The 18,484-nt window shown below is 38.7% G+C and overlaps 1 protein-coding gene across 1 annotated transcript in view; it reads right to left on the bottom strand.

The window, feature by feature from the left end:
• TANC2 (tetratricopeptide repeat, ankyrin repeat and coiled-coil containing 2) overlaps positions 1–18,484 on the bottom strand; it is a 272,846-nt gene that overhangs the window by 161,223 nt on the left and 93,139 nt on the right. Inside the window, exon 4 of the mRNA XM_028157430.2 lies at positions 8,355–8,537. Within this exon, the coding sequence (XP_028013231.2) occupies positions 8,355–8,537 (183 nt within the window). The remainder of the gene's footprint in view (positions 1–8,354; positions 8,538–18,484) is intronic.

The raw sequence follows: 18,484 nt of genomic DNA, 5'->3' as shown, positions 1-18,484 counted from the left end.
ATCCTTGGGTCTTATATTCAAGCCTACAGTCTAGCCAAGTTGTAGCAAGAATCCTACTAAGTCAGTTTAGTGAGAATCACCCCACCCTGATAGCTGATCACTCTGTCCTTCCTTCAGCAAAAATTCTGTTAAATTGGTTTAGCAAAAATCCTATCCTTGATGTCTCCTCTTGCTAATTTTCCATCCACTGCTGCCTTCCCTTCCTTGCTTCTTGGCTATAAATCCTTAACTGTCTTTATTGTATTTCAGAATTGAATCCAATTCTAAACTGAGCTCTCTTTTTCCCTATTGCAATACTTCCTGAGTAAAATCCCTCTTTACCACTTTAATTACTGTCTGGCTCTGGTTTTCTTTAATAATACTGACTCATGATACCTGAAGTTATCTAAATTGAATTAAGTAGTAACTGACTAACATCCTTTACTTTTTGTCTGGAAGGCTACAGGGAGAGCAATGGGAGCTACTTCTACCACTGAATAAACCTTCAACCTAAAAAACTAGAGCATCTGAATTAGAAACAGTACTCGAATGAGGTCCAGACCTACTTTAATTAGCATTAGTGTTAGTATTCCAAAGAGTTTAAAAGTCTTCATTTACATTTTTATTTAGCTTTAAAAGTATTTGGTAAGGTACTTTATCCATATGGAAATTAAAATAGAAGTATCTAATTTAGGACTGATGGAGCTTAGACTACCACACATCTACTAGACTTTTTAATCTAATAAAATTCACTGTAATACAACTTATATTTTTTCTAAAAATGCTCTTTATATTTTCAATTTGGTGGCTTTTCAATACTTTTCTCAAGACTATGTTTCCATTTTATCTAAGTTAAAAATGACAAGAATAAAAGCATTTATTCAATGTTTATTACATGATAGGTTGTATGTTTAAGAAATCTTATTTAATCTTCACAGAAACTCTGTATTTTTCCTAATAATAAAATTCACTAACGTGTATCTTGAATTCGTTTCCCTCCAAACTTCAAGATAATTACTTTCATTTAAAGAACATATAAGTGCATTAAAACATATCAGACTAACATTATGCATAGGCTCTTTTTATCAAAATAGCTTTAAATGATTTTCACAGGGTGTCCTGAAAACAAGTCAATGATTCCATTTTATCTATGATGAAAATACTACTTCGGCTGCAGTTAGTATCTAAAATAACTAGGTTGCAGCATGATCAAATTGATTACTCTGATTTATTTACCATCTAAATTGGCTTGCCACAGTCATTCCAATCTATTGGTAGCAAATACCTTTTAAATCAGGCCAAAATTACTTTTTCCCAAAGACTAGTTAATAATCCATTCGATATCAGGTTACTCCTCAGAAAAGTAGAGAGGAACTCATTTGAGGTTATTAAGTAAATTACTTGAAGGTCACCTTCCAAAGGCTCAGAACTGATACTGAACATAGCTGATAGAAAGTCACACAAATCTTCAAGTTACAATAATTATAGCTAACATTTATGGAATACCTAACTCTGTGTCAGATGCTGTCTTATGAGCTTATACATACCAACTCATCCAATTCTGTTAATAGTTCTATACGGTATACACTATATAATTTTGTTGGTGTTTGTTCTTTTAAATTTATTGGGGTGACACTGATTTAGGTACATACTATTATCATTCCCATTTTAGAAACAAGTAAACTGAAGTACAGAGACTTACAGCAAATTTACACAAGTTTACAGAATAAGAAAATGGACAACTGGGTCCATTTTGTTACAATGCCTCATGAGATTTTGGATTTTAATGTGGTAAAAAAAATACAACTACTATATAAGAGTATAAAACAAAATTTATGTCATCTCTTTCCCATTTTTTAGTTAGAGTTATTGTATCTCCATACCACCACCAAATGTATGTGTTTATGTGTGTATATCATTTCAAAACACCAATGGATTACTATTATTGATAAATATTTAGATTTTCATTTTTTACTATATAAATAATACTATATATATATATACATATATACATATATATATACACACACACATGCATACATAGATACACACATATAAATTTCAAATTTTTTCAAATTTATCTGAGCAATAAAATTGCTGCCATAAATTATGTGCATTACAATTTTGATACATATTGTCAAACTTACAAAAAGGCCGCACCAATTTACACCCCAACCAATAGTGTGAATACTCAAAATTTAACTTCTATTAAACTTACAGTGTACATAACAGACAAACAATATAAATTCAGTAAGTGTTGAGTAAATAGACTACTGGCACTCCCAATTATCTATATTCTAAGAAGTATGCTGATAGGCTTCATGATATTAGCAACAAAAACATCTTAAAAAGAACACTGAATAAGAATCTAGAGAATTGTGGCAATTCCATTACCACAACACTATGCTATCTTTGTACACTCTCTTCCATGTCTCCTCCAATGCACAGCAATATCCAACTAGGCCAAATGTATCTTGAGGCTTGCTCAACTTCTATAGCTTCTAGTTTTCCTTTATTGCCTAAACCAGCGATTTTCATCCAGCATGCTGCAAGAATTTTTGAAACATGCAATACCTGACTATTTAGTCAGGGGCAACTGACCTCTTTTCCCTTGGAATGTCAAATAAAAAAATGACAACAGCCAACACAACAATAGCTGTCCTACATGAATGAATCAAAATTATATATATATACTAGAGGCCCAGTGCATGAAAATTCATGCACTGGAGGGGGGGCCCCTCAGCCCGGCCTTCCCCCTCTCACAGTCCAGGAGCCCTCAGAGGCGAGAGGCGACCAGGCGATCAGGGGAAGGCGATGCCCCATCACACCTCTGCTGCTGCTACTGCTGGTAGCGCAAGCCTCAGGCGGCCCTGGGCGGCTAGGCAGCCACCATCCAAGGCTTGCCTGTGCCTCGGGCCAGCCCTGGGCGGCTGGGGGGCTTAGGGGGCTGGGGGACTCCTGAGGCAGGCGCGCGGAGCAGCGGGCCCGGCCTTGCTGAGCACCTGCCGCCCCAGCGGGGCTGAGGGGACTGGGCACCACCATCTTTGAGGGTATGGCAGTCAATTAGCATATTTACTCCTTATTGGCTGTGGGCGCCACCATCTTTGAGGGTGGGACAATCAATTAGCATATTTCCTCCTTATTGGCTGTGGGCACTGCCATCTTCAAGGGCAGGGCAGTCAATTAGCATATTCCCTCCTTATTGGCTGTGGGCACCACCATCTTTGAGGGCAGGCAGTCAATTAGCATATTCCCTCCTTATTAGCTGTGGACGCCGCCATCTTTGTGACGGCATGGGGTCAATTAGCATATTCCCTCTTTATTAGATAGGATGTATTTTTGTCAGATTGGCAAAAATAATTTTTGGTATGCTACAAAATTTTATAAATTAGTTTATGTGTGCCATGACATGAAAAAGGTTGAAAATCGCTGGCTTAAGTCACTTGGCTATCACTTCTGCTACTTGGAATAAAGTCTTACTAGTATTTGATATACCAGATGCTGTGGGTGAGTTAGCTAACTTCCCTAAAGCTCAATTTTTACATTGGTATAATGAGACAAATTTGGAGTTTAAAGGCCTGGATGTTAACCTTGGCTCTGACAGCTTTCTAGTTGCGTAAGTTTGAGCAAGACATCTGACCTCTCTAAGACTTAATTTACTCATCTGTAAAATGGAGATACATGTGAAGAATACCCAAGCTAATAATATGTGTATGTCACACTGTAAACATTCAAATGAGAATTATCACCATTATTATTACTATCATTCAAAAAAGTATAACTTTTAAAACATGCAAAATTTTAAAGTTCCAAATTGGTATCTAATGTTAAAAGCAATTTTTAAAAACTCCTGACCAAATTTAAACAATTTTTGTTAACAACAACAGCTAACACATTCTGGACACTTAATATTTGCCAAATGCCATTTTAAGCAAGTATTAAACAATGTGATCAGCCTCAATGGTGTAGGTCTGATTACCCATGATGTTGGAGATATCATTATCCCATTTTACAGATGAGGAAACAGAACTACACAGTAGTGAAGTAAGTTTCTAACAGCTAGGTTACAAACTCAAGCAGTATAAGCCCATAGCCTATTTCTCTCTTAACCACTTACACTGTATTAATTTGTTTTTATACTGAATAGAGTGAGGCATGTAGGTATGTGTAGATATACAATATATCTATATATATTTAAAATTTCATTTTCTATCGCCAAATTTCCTATATGTCTTTATTCTTGAGCAGACCTTTCCCCACTCTCATTCTCTGAAGACTAAAGATAAGTCAAAATATTTAGAAATAGAATAGACCTATTTCTGCAAATAAGTCTTCATATATATACCTATGTGAAGGACTATAATAAATATGCTAAGAGTACAGAGATTATATAATAACAATGATAGGAAAAGGTTACTCCTTTATTATATCTTACAAGATAAAAAAAGATTGTCTTTTTATCCCTTGTTAAGAATTAAAGATCTATTCAAAGATCAGGAAATCATGTACAAGATTAATGAAATGGGATACACTAGTCTCTCATACTCCATTCTTCAGATACTTGCCATCAAGATGTGATTAAAAGGTATATCAGATCACATTACTTCCCATTCCAGCTCTGCTTAAAATTCTAAGTGTAGGCTCCTTACTGTGACCCTAAAAACTTTGGCTTCTACCTACCTCTCCAACTATGTTCTAGTACTCCCACCCCGACTTACTCTGCAGAAGCCACACTTGCCTTCTTTTAATTCCTGGACCATGCCAATGGTGCTTTCTGCTTCAGGACTTTTGCACTGGCTGTTCTTTCTTCCTGGAAGGCTATGACCCTAGATCTTCCCATGACTGGCTCCTTTTTGTTATTCACACTTCAGTTCAAATATCTCCTCCTCTGACCACTCCATAGAAATAAATCCTACCTCCACCCAGTCTCTCTCTACCCCACTTCCTACTTTATTACCTTCATAGTACTTGTCATTATCTAAAATAGAGTATTTATTTATTGGTTATACGTTCATTACCAGTCTCTTTCCCAGCAGGAATATAAATACCTTCAAGGCAGGGGCCTTAATATGTCTTTTTTACCACTTTACTAACTGTATCTAAAGTAGTACCTATAAGGCCTAAAAAAATATCTTCACTATAGACAGAAAAGAAATTAAATATTAGAAAGTCAGAAAAGAAATTAAATATTAGAAAGTCAGAAAGAAAATAGAATAAGATGACTAATCGGGCCCTACTTATTTAACTTGGTTGGTAATATGAATACAGGGAATATAAGACAGTTGGAAGTTTAAGTGCATGGAAAGAGATAAATCAGTAAGTGTTGCCCTAATGGCCAGATTACTTTAATGCATTTTGTTAAGAACCATTCTCTGGGAGAAATTTCCTTATGGTCAGGTAATCTTTCTCCAGTCAACTTTCTCTTTACTTATTCAAAATAAAATATAATTAGGAAAGGAAAGATAACTGATGAACAATTTACTAATATTTTAAAGTTAAGTTTTAGATTAATTTCATTTCAGGTTAAACTAGAAAATTCTTAACATCTCTTTCAATTTGCAAAAAATTGGCCACAGAAATTTTTTTATAATATCCTCTGTCAAAAGACAAATTTCTTTCATTAAGAAATTTAAAAATGCATTCTCAAACTTTAAATTCTTAGATCCTTGACAATCTAGGACAGTAGTCAGCAAACTCATTAGTCAACAGAGCCAAATATCAACAACGATTGAAATTTCTTTTGAGAGCCAAATTTTTTAAACTTAAACTTCTTCTAATGCCACTTCTTCAAAATAGACTCGCCCAGGCCATGGTATTTTGTGGAAGAGCCACACTCATGGGGCCAAAAAGCCGCATGTGGCTCGCAAGCCGCAGTTCGCCGACCACGGGTCTAGGAAAACTAGAACTATGTGTATATAGAAAATAAAACAAAACTGTTTGAGAGGATACATATACTTCAAGCATTGTGAAATTAAAACTAAATAGTTTATACATGTAATTAACCAAGTATACCTCTTATTAGTGGCCCGGTGCATGAAATTCGTGCATGGGGAAGGGGGGTGTCCCTCAGTCCGGCCTGCACCCTCTCCAGTCTGGGACCCCTCAAAGGATGTCCAATAGGAATGGGCCTAAACCGGCAGTCAGACATCCCTCTCACAATCTGGGACCGCTGGCTCCTAACCACTCACTTGCCTACCTGCCTGATCACCCATAACCACTCTGCCTGCTGGCCTTCTCACCCTCAACTATCCCCCCCTGCCGGCCTTCTCGCCCCCAACTTCCCCCCCCCTTGCCGACCTGATCACCCCCAACTGCCTGCCCCTGCCGGCCTGCTCACCCCTGACAGCCCCCCCCCTGCGAGCCTGCTCGCCCCCAACTGTCCCCCTGCCGGCCTGCTCGCCCCCAACAGCCGCCCCCTGCGGGCCTGCTTGCCCCCAACTGCCCCCACCCCGCCAGCCTGATCGCTTACTATTTCCCTGTATTACCTCAGTGATATTAGGCATGTTATTGACTTCGTTATTACATGTATACTAGAGGCCCGGTGCACAAATTTGTACATGGGTGGGGGTCCCTAGGCCTGGCCGGTGATGGGGCCTATTGGGGCCATCTCACCCAATCTGGGAAGGAGGGACTGCAGGAGGTTGGCTGGCCGCGAGAGGTTGGCTGTGGGAGCACACTGATCACCAGGGGGCAGCTCCTGCATTGAGCGTCTGTCCTCTGGTGGTCAGTGCGCATCATAGCGACAGGTCGACCAGCCAATCAGTCGACCTGTCGTAACGGTCGCTTAGGCTTCTTTATACATAGAGATATCTTTTTATATATCCTATTTATCTTTGCCTATTTAAGTTGAAGTTCAAACCGGAACAGGCAAATGAAATAGAAAAGTGGTATCTCCAGAACCTCAGGCAAGCCAGCTAACTTCTATAAGGAAATGGCTATTTCTTTCTAAGTGTGTGGTAAAATGAAGCCACTTGACAGCCATCAAATTTGTTTTTTTTGTTATTTTCAGTAATCAGTAATACCTTAAACTGCAAGAAAAAGTGGGTGTTTCTAAGCAATGAAATTTTATTCACACAGAATCACATAAAATTTATCCTATTTTTAGATATCAGAAGAAAATAAGTATTTTAGTAAAATATTACTCAGCTATTTTACTGATTTTTATCTAATAGCCCAAGAATCAAAAGTAGACTTTGCTATTTCAATATGCCTAAAAACAATAAATATTATAAGAGGAATGACTGATGCTTTGTGGAACTATACAATAAAGAAATACTATTTTAATGAAAAAATGTAAGCATTGTAAAAGTTTCATTCAAAATAGATGGGAGAGAGAAAATCTGACTTTGAGTGGTGGGCATACAGTGCAATATACAGATCTTATAACAACGAAACCCACACCTGGAACCTATATGTTCATGTTGACCAATGTCACCCCAATAAATTAAAAAAAATAAATGGAAGAGCCTAAAATTTCTATTTCCTCCTGTCTCCTCCTATTTTCTTAAGAATTGTCATATGATAATCAAACCTCCCTACTGTCTAGCTCAATGCCAGACACACAGGAAGTAGTCAATACATCCTTTGGGAATGACTTAATTTATTGCCTCCATGTACTCATAATCCAACAAAACTAGTCAACTTTCTGACATCGGATATATACTGATAAGTTAAAAAAAAAATCTAACGAAGTGACTCAGGCTTACATATTTTCACACATAAGTATCATTGAACATACTAAAATGTCTTCCCTGAAAAAGATTAAACAAACAAAAGTTCATTTAATGAAGACAGTATCAGACCTAACAACCTGATTCGAATGGGCAATATATATTCGAGATCATATTAAAGTCAGTGCAATCCACAACTTATGAATGATAGTAAATATCCTAAGAAGTTGGAGGAATGTACAGTGGAGAGGAAATTATCTAAATCAGCTTTAAAAATAGATATGAAATATACAAATCAAGATTTCAAACAAAAACATGACTAATGTACCTTTGCTGAACTATGAAGCTCTTATTATCCTAAAATTATAATATCTCCATCTGTTAATCTGACATGAACAAGCTGATAAAATGAAATCAGAACAACAGTGTATTCTGGCAAAACTTGAAATTTCCTGAAAGCCTAGAAAAATATGTCCACAACAGATGGATAATTTAGAAAATAAATACATCAATCTGTCAAACTGAATACTATTCTAATTCCCTAAATTAAAATCAGTAGGAGCTCCTCTTTCCAAGAGTCTATGATATTAGAAAGGCCAAAAAGGAAAAACACCTTAAGATGCACATAAACAGATCTGATATGACCTAAAGTGTCATACTGTTAGGTTTCCTGTTAAACATACTTAATTTAGGTAAGGTCCTTACCAGTTAACTTCTTCACAGGTTGGAGCCGAACACTGATAGACTGATGTGTGAGTAAGGGGGAGGATGGAAGAGAGCGAGACATGCCCTCCATAATCCGAATGTGCTGCATACCTTCACTCACTGGAAGTGGTGGGACGGCGTAGTCTGGCTCAAAAGCACAGTCGCTTTCTGTGGAGATGCCACCTGTTAGAAGAGGATGGAAATAAAAGAGTTGGTGAGAAAAGATTCTTTCTTCTCTATTAAAATTTGTCTTTTAGGGTGATTCAGAATAGCATATCCTATATAGTAAAAGCCTAATATGCTAAGCATCCAGTTGTCAGTTCAACCAATCAAAGCATAATATGCTAATGATACGCTAAGGCCGCTTAACCACTCACTATGACGTGTGCTGACCACCGGGGGGGGGAGGGGGCAGTTGACCGGTTGACCAATCACTATGATATGCACTGATCACCAGGGAGCAAGCAGTCGACCAGTTGCTATGACATGCACTGACCACCAGGGGGAAGACATTCCAACTGGTAGGTTAGCTTGCTGCTGGGGTCTGGCTGATAGGGACTGAGTGAGATGGGCCAGACATGCCCTAAAGCCCTCCCGCGGTTCCTCCCCAGCTGGTCAATCTCCTGTGTCCCTCCCCGGCCCCACGGTGGGGTCCCTCGGCCTGGCCTGTGCCCTCTTGCAACCCAGGACCCCTTGGGGGATGTCGGAGAGCCAGTTTCGGCCTGATCCTGCAGGCCAGGTCGAGGGACCCCACTGGTGCATGAATTTGTGCACTGGGACTCTAGTATAAAAAATAATTATAGTGCAAAGCCATAAGTATTACAATTAGAGCAAAGCTCTTCAATTCCCTCCCACCCCCCGCCCCATAAGACAAACATGAAAAAAGATATTCACCTGCTTAACAATCCAATATATGCATTTGCTACTAGGTCACTGTAACTATTTCTTACCCCCTCTCTCCAAGAAAGTATGAGAAAACACAAGTGGATAAAAGACTGACATTATTATATGGTAACGTATGAATCTTTCTCTAACATTTTGAAAAGAGTAAAATATAAGCTGTTTACTTCCACTTACATACTGTTAACTCCAACTCCTAAGAAAGTCAGATTATATACTTCAGACCAACTTTCCCCTAAGAAAACTAGAACATTTTTTGGGTGTTCCAAAAAAAAAAAAAAAAAAATGTAGCCACACTTTGGCTGCCATTATTAATTCCAATGGGTTAAATCTGAAAAGAAAGAAACATTAATTGAGCTATCAGCTGTTAAAGTGTGTATACATTTTTTGGGATAACCTGTATATATTTTAAATCTTTCTGAAGGCACTGAAAAGTTAACAGCATAATGAAGAATTACAGAAGAAAACCGAAGCCTGGCATTTGGGGCTAAAGAAGCTTTTGACATTTTTATAGAGCTAGAAAAACAAATATTGGCATGAAGGGAGAACAAAGTTGTGGAGGGGGACCTGGTAAAACTCCAACACTTTTGTTTGGAAGGCTAAAGGGCTACACTCTAGTAGTAAATATAAACCCAAACTAGGCTGTCCTTTAAAGGACTGAAACCCAGCTCTAAATGTCTACCACAAAATTAAATTAAGGAAATCTTGGATTGCTAGTGCCTGCTAAAAGTAAACATAAATCTTCTTAGAGGAAGATAACAATGTCACCAGAGGTTTCAAATTATTTGCACAAATTTTCATACACAATAACAATAACAAAGAGATAAGATAACATGAAAAAAGTAAGTCAGAAAGACCATGCAGAAGAAATAGTCTCACAAGAAATACAAATGAACCAGGAGGCACAGAATTTAAAGTAGTATGCTTAACATAAAAAAGACTAAGATACTTAGGAATAAATTTAACCAAGGAGGCCAAGTATTTGTATACTGAAAACTGTAAGACATTGATAAAAGAAAATTTAAAAACATACAAATAAATAAAAGATAGCTGTGTTCATCTACTGGGAAGAATTAATATTGTTAAAATGTCCATACTACCCAAAGTGATCTATAGACTCAATACAATCCCTACCAAAATTCCAATGGCATTTTTTCACTGAAATAAGAAAGCAATTCTAAAACTTTGTAAGAAAAAATGAATCAAGTAATCTTGAGCAAGATGGACAAAGCTGGAGGCATCACCTTCTTGATTTCAAATTATAAAGCTATGGTAGTCAAAATAAGTTAGTAGTAGCATACAGACAGACACGCAGCACGCAAACAGACCAATGGAACAGAATAGAGAGCCTAGAAATAAACCCATGCATATATAGTCAACTAAACTTCAACAAGGGCACCAAGAAGACACAAATAATCTCTTCAACAAACTGTGTTGGAAAAACAAGATAGCCACATGCAAAGGAATGAAACTGGATCTTTACCTTGCACCACATACAAAAATCAAGTGAAATGGGTTAAAAATGTAAACATAAGAACTGTAACTATAAAACACCTAGAAGAAAATATAAAAGGAAAGCTCCTTGAAATTGGTCTTGGCAATGATTCTTTGGATTTGACATCAAAAGCATGGGTAACAAAAGGAAATATTAACAAGTGAGACTATATCAAACTAAACAGTTTTTGCACAGCAAAAGAAACCATCAACAAAATGAAAAGGCAACTTACAGAATGGGAAAAAATACTGCAAACCACTTATCCAGTAAGGAATTAAAATCCATATATTTAAGAAATTCATACTCAATAGCAAAACTAAATAACCTAATTTTAAAATGAGCAAAGGGCCTAAATAAGCATTTTTCCAAAGAAGACACAAAAATGGCCAAAGGTACATCACTGATAACCAGAGAAATGCAAATCAAAACCACAATGAGACATCACTTCATACTTGTTAGGTCAGCTATCATTAAAAAAAATAAAAAAGTCCAAAGATAACAAGTATTAGCAATAATGTGGACAAAAGGGAACACTTTACACTGTTGGTAGGAATGTAAACTGGTACAGCCATTATGGAAAACAGTTTGGAAGCTCCTCCAAATATTAAAAACTAGAGGCCCGGTGCATGAAATTCATGCATGAGGGCAGGGGTATGTCTCTTAGCCCAGCCTGCACCCTCTCCAAGCTGGGACTCCTTGAGGGATGTCCGACTGCTTAAACATCTTTCTCACAATCCAAGACTGCTGGCTCCCAACCACTCACCTGCCTGACTGCCCCTAATCGCTTCTGCCTGCCAGCCTGATCACCCCCTAATCACTCCCCTCCCAGCCTGATCAATGCCTAACTGCTCCCCTGCCAACCCAATTGCCCCTAACTGCCCTCCCCTGATGGACTGGCCACCCCTAACTGCCCTCCCCTGCAGGCCTGATCACCCCCAACTGCCCTCCCTTGCAGGCCTGGTCCCTTCCAATTGCCCTCCCTGCTCCCCTGCTGGCCTGGTCACCCACAACTGCCCTCCCCTGTAGCCCTGGTCCCCTCCAACTGCCCTCACCTGCAGGCCTGGTTGCTCCCAACTGCCCTCACCTGTAGGCATGGCTCCCCCCAACTGCCCTCCCCTGCCGGCTCAGTCACCCCTAACTGCCCTCCCCTGCTGGCCTGGTTCCCCATAACTGCCCTCCCCTGCAGACCTGGTCCCCCTGCAACTCCCCTCCCCTGCAGGCCTGGTCCCCTCCAACTGCCCTCCCCTGCAGGCCTGGGTCCCCCCCACCAACTGTCCTCCCCTGCAGGCCTGGTTGCCCCCAACTGCCCTCCTCTGCTAGCCTGGTCACCCCTAACTTCTCTCCCCTGCTGGCCATCTTGTGTCCACATGGGAGCAGCCATCTTTGACCACATGAGGGCGGCCATCTTGTGTGTTGGAGTGATGGTCAATTTGCATATTACTCTTTTGTTAGATAGGATAGAACTGCCACCCTAACCAGTTTGGCTCAGTGGATAGAGTCTTGGCCTGTGGACTCAAGGGTCCCAGGTTCGATTCCGGTCAAGGGCATGTACCTTGGCTGTGGGCACATACCCAGTAGGGAGTGCGCAGGAGGCAGCTAATTGATGTTTCTCTCTCATCAATGTTTCTAACTCTCTATCCCTCTCCCTTTCTCTCTGTAAAAAATTAATAAAATATATTTAAAAAATAAAAATAGAAATAGAACTGCCATATGAATTAGCTATTCTATTTCTGAGTATATATAAAAAGAAATAAAATTATTATCTCAAAGAGATAATTGCATTCCTATGCTGAGTGTGGCACTATTCACAATAGCCATGATTTGGAAACAACCTCAGTTTCTATTGATGGATAAATAAAGAAAATGTGATTTCATACATGCACACGCACACACACCACACACATACACACACACACACACACACACAGACACACCCGAATATTATTCAGCCTCAGATAAGGAAATCCTGCCCTTTGTGACAACATGATGAATCTGGAGGATATGATAAGCGAAATAAGCCAGACATACAAAGACAAATACTACATAATCTCACTTATATGTGGAATCTTAAAAATACGGAGAGAAGAATGGTGGTTACCAGAAATTAGGGGGCTGAGGGAAAAGAACGATGTTCAAACTTTCAGTTGTTAGATAAATAAGTTCTGGATCTTAGCAAACTGACATCTTAATTAGCTTAATTGTGGTAATCATTTCACAGTGTATACATTTACCAAAACATCATGTTGTAAACCTTAAATATATACATACCACTTGTGTTTATCAATCATACCTCAATAAAGCTAGGAAACAAAGAGTGGAAAATATCAAAAACAAGCACATGGTCTTACATGAAATGATGACAATGTAGTTTAAACCAAGAAAAGATTAAATCAATTGTTCCCAATTGTGTTAGCTTTAACCTTTTGCACTCGGATGTCGAGTGTGACTCGACACGGTTAGTATTAGAATAAAGGAATCGAGAGAAAAGCAAGCAAGTGCAAAGGGTTAATTTCAGCATATGGAATTCTAACTCATTTTGAAAACTGCTGGGGTATATGACCCTATATAATAAAAGGGTAATATGCAAACTGACCATCACTCCAACACACAAGATGGCCACCCCATGTGGGCACAAGATGGCCGACACAAGATGGCCAGCAGGGGAGGGCAGTTGTGGGTGATCAGGCCAGCAGGGGAAGGCAGCTGGGAGGGATCAGGCCTGCAATGGGAGGGCAGTTGGTGGCAATCGGGCCTGCAGGGGAGGGCAGTTGGGGGGGACCAGGCCTGCAGGGGAGGGCAGTTAGGGAGAACCAGGCTTGCAGGGGAGGGCAGTTGGGGGCAACCAGGCTGGCAGGGGAGGGCAGTTAGGGGCAATCAGGCCAGCAGGGGAGCAGTTAAGCATAGATCAGGCTGGCAGGGGAGTGGTTAGGGGGTGATCAGGCTGGCAGGCAAAAGTGGTTAGGGGCAATCAGGCAGGCAGGCAGGCAGGCGAGCGGATGGGAGCCAGCAGTCCTGGATTAGAGAGGGTGCAGGCTGGGCTGAGTGACACACACCCCCATGCATGAATTTCGTGCACTAGGCCTCTAGTGTATTATAATTTAACCAGTCTCTTGTTTATGGCCACTTATGCAGTTCTTTCTAGATGTAGATTCTAAACACAGAACTACTGGGGCAAAAGTGCTGAGAATTTCTATTGAGAAATTCTGACCAAATGCTGTATTAAAAGTCTGTATTGCCCTAGCTGGTTTGGCTCAATGGATAGAGTGTCAATCTGTGGACTGAAGGGTCCAGGGTTCGATTGCTGTCAAGGGCACATACCTCGGTTGTATGCAGGAGGCAACCAATTGATGGTTCTCTCTCACATGGATGTTTCTCTCTCTGTGTCTCTCTCCCTCCCTTCACTCTCTCTAAAAGTCCATGGAAAAGTATCCTTGAGTAAGGATTAACAACAACAGCAAATCTGTATCATGTTGCATGTTTTTTTTAAAGTATGCTTAATATTTGAGAAAAATGAAAGCATAGAATTTCAGCAATGACTTAAAATTATGGAAACAAAAACTTAATAGATAGACTGAACAAGAGATTAGATAGAATTAATAAACTGGAAAATAAAACATTTGTGCATCAAGGGCACTATCAAGAGAGTGAAAAAACCCTCAGAATGATAGAAAATATTTGCAAATCAGGTATCTGATAAGTGTCGAGAATTCAGAATATATATAGAACTCCTACAACTCAACAATAAAAGACAAACAATACAATTTAAAAATAGGCAAAGGACTTGAAAAGACCTTCAAAGGAATGAAGAAGATCTACAAATTGATAATAATCACTCAACATTAAAAGATATTCAACATTATTACTCGTTACAGAAATGCAAATCAAAGCCACGATGAGATATTACTTTAAACCCAGTAGGTGTTTTTTTTAATCCTCACCCAAGTAAATGTTTTTACTGATTTTTAGAGAGAGGGGAAGGAAGAGAGAGAGAGAAACATTGATGTGAGTGAGAAACATCAATTTGTTGCCTCCTGTACAAGTGAGTGAAAGCATCTCTTTTCACTTGAAATGTTCTAAGTTAAATGATAATTTTAGAATCTAATAATGCTCCTTAAGGAATAATATTGCAATTAGTCCAATCTGGATGTCCTAGTTTACTTTTCTGCTTAAAAATATTTTCCTTCATCTTCTCTGTCCTATAAATTGTGCTTGAACTCATTGTAGCTATAGGGAAGGAAAAAAGACTAAAAAATTTATGTTTTAACTAAAGAAAAGTACTGGGAAGCAGTCACATAATTGGACTGTATTAGTCAATCTTTCTTGGGTAGATTGGGCTATCAGGTTCAGAACTACTCTGATGTGTCTTTGATTTGGGGCCTACTCACTGAAGGGTCAGTAATTACATAGATAATGCTCTTCTTCTCTGTGGTAGGTCACAGGAGTGTAGGAGGCCGAGTCAAGTCAGAGGAGCATATTTAAGGCCTCTGTTCACTCACATTCCACCTGGCATACTTTAGAGAGAACTACTAAAAAATTACATAGCAAAAGAAATAAATATATAATTTTATAACAGGAAGGAAGTAAAAAAATTGGGAACCTAATTTACCAAGCATATAAGATAATATTTATTGGTACCCCAAAGTACTTAATCTTTATTTCCTACCTTTCTTTTTACTACCACTTTTCTTGCTTCAGTCAACCAAACATAAGTTACTGAAATAAGGTGATGGAGATATAATGGCAGAAAAATATAAACTGCTACTTTGACAGAAAATACTCAGTTATGTTGGATACATTGTGATTAGACATTCAAATACTGATCCTAGAAAGCACAGAAATAGTAAGTACATGGACAATAAAGAAATATTAGGGCCCACCCTGGTCAAGTAGCTCAACTAGTTGGAGAATCATCCTATATACCAAAAGATGGTGGGTTCAATTCCCAGTCAGGGCACATACAGAAGGCAACCAATCAATGTTTCTCTGTCACATCAATGTTTCTCTTTCTCTCTCTCCCCTGCTTCCTCTCTCCCTAAAAGCAATAATAATAATAATAATAATAATAATAATAATAATAAAAATCTCAGGTAAGGATTAAAAAATAAAATATTAGTAATTATGATTCAATAAAATTTCAGTCATCACTGTCTTATATTTAATACAGATGATTATTAGATATTAAAGTTCAAGTTAATTTTAAAATTCTTTACCTAAGGCAATCCCTATTCTAAAGAACTATATTCTAATATTTCAAGTTATGTAAATAACCACAAATAACACTTATAAAACAAACCCCCCAGCATGATAATTTATTGAACTATACACATGATTTGCAAATTTTTCAGTTTACATGTCATACTTCAATAAAAGTTTATTTTTAAAACATACACAGAAAAACAAAACATAGCATGGTGATTAACTCCTAAAGTCAAGAGCTCTTACATATTTCAGAAACAATGAGGTTTTGTCTACATTATTCCAAATGTTCTTTTAAATCAAGGTTTATACCACTTTGTGAGTTGGTAATCCTATATAATAAAAGGCTAATATGCAAATCGACCAAACGGTGGAACAACCAGTCGCTATGATGCACACTGACCTCCAGGGGGCAGATGCTCAATGCAGGAGCTGCCCCCTGGTGGTCAGTGCAGTCCCACAGAGCGAGTGCCACTCAGTCAGAAGCCCTGAGCTGGGCTCATGGCTAGCAAGCACAGCAGCGGTGGAGGGAGCCTCTTCTACCTTTGCAGCAGCACTAAGGATGTCTGACTGCCAGCTTAGGCCCGGCCTTAGCCAGCAGTCAGACATCCCCTGAGGGGTCCCAGACTGCGAGAAGGCACAGGCCAGGCTGAGGGACCCCCGCAAGTGCACAAATTTTGTGCACTGGGCCTCTAGTATTCTCATAAGTCTATCTATCAGGCAGGAAACAGGCCAAGAGAAATCTAAAAACTAGTATAGGATCATGTAGTCAGATAGCATGAATGCCTATGTAAAAAATTCTAAGGAATCTACAAAAAAAAAGCTGCTAGAAAAAAAAAAGTGAGTTAAGCAAACTCAAAAGTTAAAGCAGCAATTTTCAACCTTTTTCATCCCATGGCACACATAAACTAATTATTAAAATTCTGCAGCACACCAAAAAATATACTTTTTCCTATCTGATATAAAAAATAGGCATAATTTTTATTCATTCACACTGAACGGCTATTGTTATGTTGGCTGTTGCTATTTTTTATTTGACAATCTAAGGAAAAAGAGGTCAGTGCCCCTGAAATAGCCAGGGACTGCATGTTTTAAAAATTCTTGTGGCACACTGGCTGAAAATCACTGCTCTATAATGAAAGCATCATAACAATAGTTGTTTTATCTGCCTTGTTTCTGCCCCTCAGTCTGATTGAAACCTGGATTCTGGGAGGATAGGGGTGGTTTAGCTGACCCAAGCCTCTAGTCTTCTGTGGAGGCCCAGAGCTGACCTTTCCACCTACGTATCCTATCGGTGTTTTTGTCTCACGATCATGATCTCAGCACAGAAAAAACATCTTTTCTTACAGAGGCTTGAATGCACTGGCTAGGATCTCTCAACACAGTTGCAAAAAGTAGTGAAAGCAGGCATCAGAGAGGGAAAACTCACCTTTTCCTTACAACGTCTGCATCAATGAGATACAAATAGAAGGGAATCTTAGTGAGATATATGTTATGAATGTAATCTATGTGAAAAAGCCCTTTAGAGGGAATACTAGTCTTATTTTGTAGGAGAGAAATCATAGAGGAGAGAAAATCATGAATGTATGAATTGTAAGAAGGCCTTCAGTAACCATTATTCCTGTTACAAACATGGGAGATTTAAAAATGAAGGGAAACTCTTTAAATAATTTCATAGCAGGAGAGTATCTAGGCTATTTTCAACCCCAAAATGTACATGAGGTCTCACACTGAAGACAAACTTTATTAAGGTAATAAGTGTGGAAAAATCTTCAGGAACATCTCTAGTCTTGTGGTACACAAGAGAATACACACTGGGAAGACAATCTATGAACAGAGTCTTATGGGAAAGCACCAGAGCATCCATCCACACTGGGAAGAAACTCTACAAATCCATTGACTGAAAAAAAAGCCTTCAGTAGGAACATTAAGCTCACGATGCCTATGTGAACACACACGAGAGAGAAACACTATAACTATAATAAATTCAGAAAACTCTTTGAAAGGAACTTTATTTAACCTTACTGAACACATGAGAACATCCTGGTTAGGAAATATATGAATGCAGTGACTATGGATAAGTTATCAGAAGTCACTCATCCCATAGGGAAAAAGTGAACACACAGAGAAACTTTTTATGTGTAATGAATGTGAGAAAGGCTTCAAATGATCCCTTTCACCTTTATAGACATACAAGAATTCACACTGGAGAGGAACCTTTTAAATATATACAATGTGGGAAAGCCATCAGCCCAAAATTTCCCTTGTTTTACATAACAGAATTAATACAAAGAAACAAAGAGTATGAATGTTTAACAAGTACCAGCAAGGATTTGACATTGAAAAACTTGACTAGGTTCCAGTTCCAGGAAAGATAGAACAAGCATATTCTACCTTTACTCACTCACTGAATGCAAATATAAACCCTTGAAAGGATGCACAAAGCTCATTTACAGTTTCCCAAGAGGGACAAAAAACAAACAAACAAAAACAAAACCACCTCCCAAATGAGAAGCACCAATGAAGTTCACAGTCCAGG

Source organism: Eptesicus fuscus, chromosome 20 (assembly GCF_027574615.1).
Source record: "Eptesicus fuscus isolate TK198812 chromosome 20, DD_ASM_mEF_20220401, whole genome shotgun sequence".
NCBI classification, from domain to species: domain Eukaryota; kingdom Metazoa; phylum Chordata; class Mammalia; order Chiroptera; family Vespertilionidae; genus Eptesicus; species Eptesicus fuscus.
This window is presented reverse-complemented; position numbering and strand designations above follow the sequence as displayed.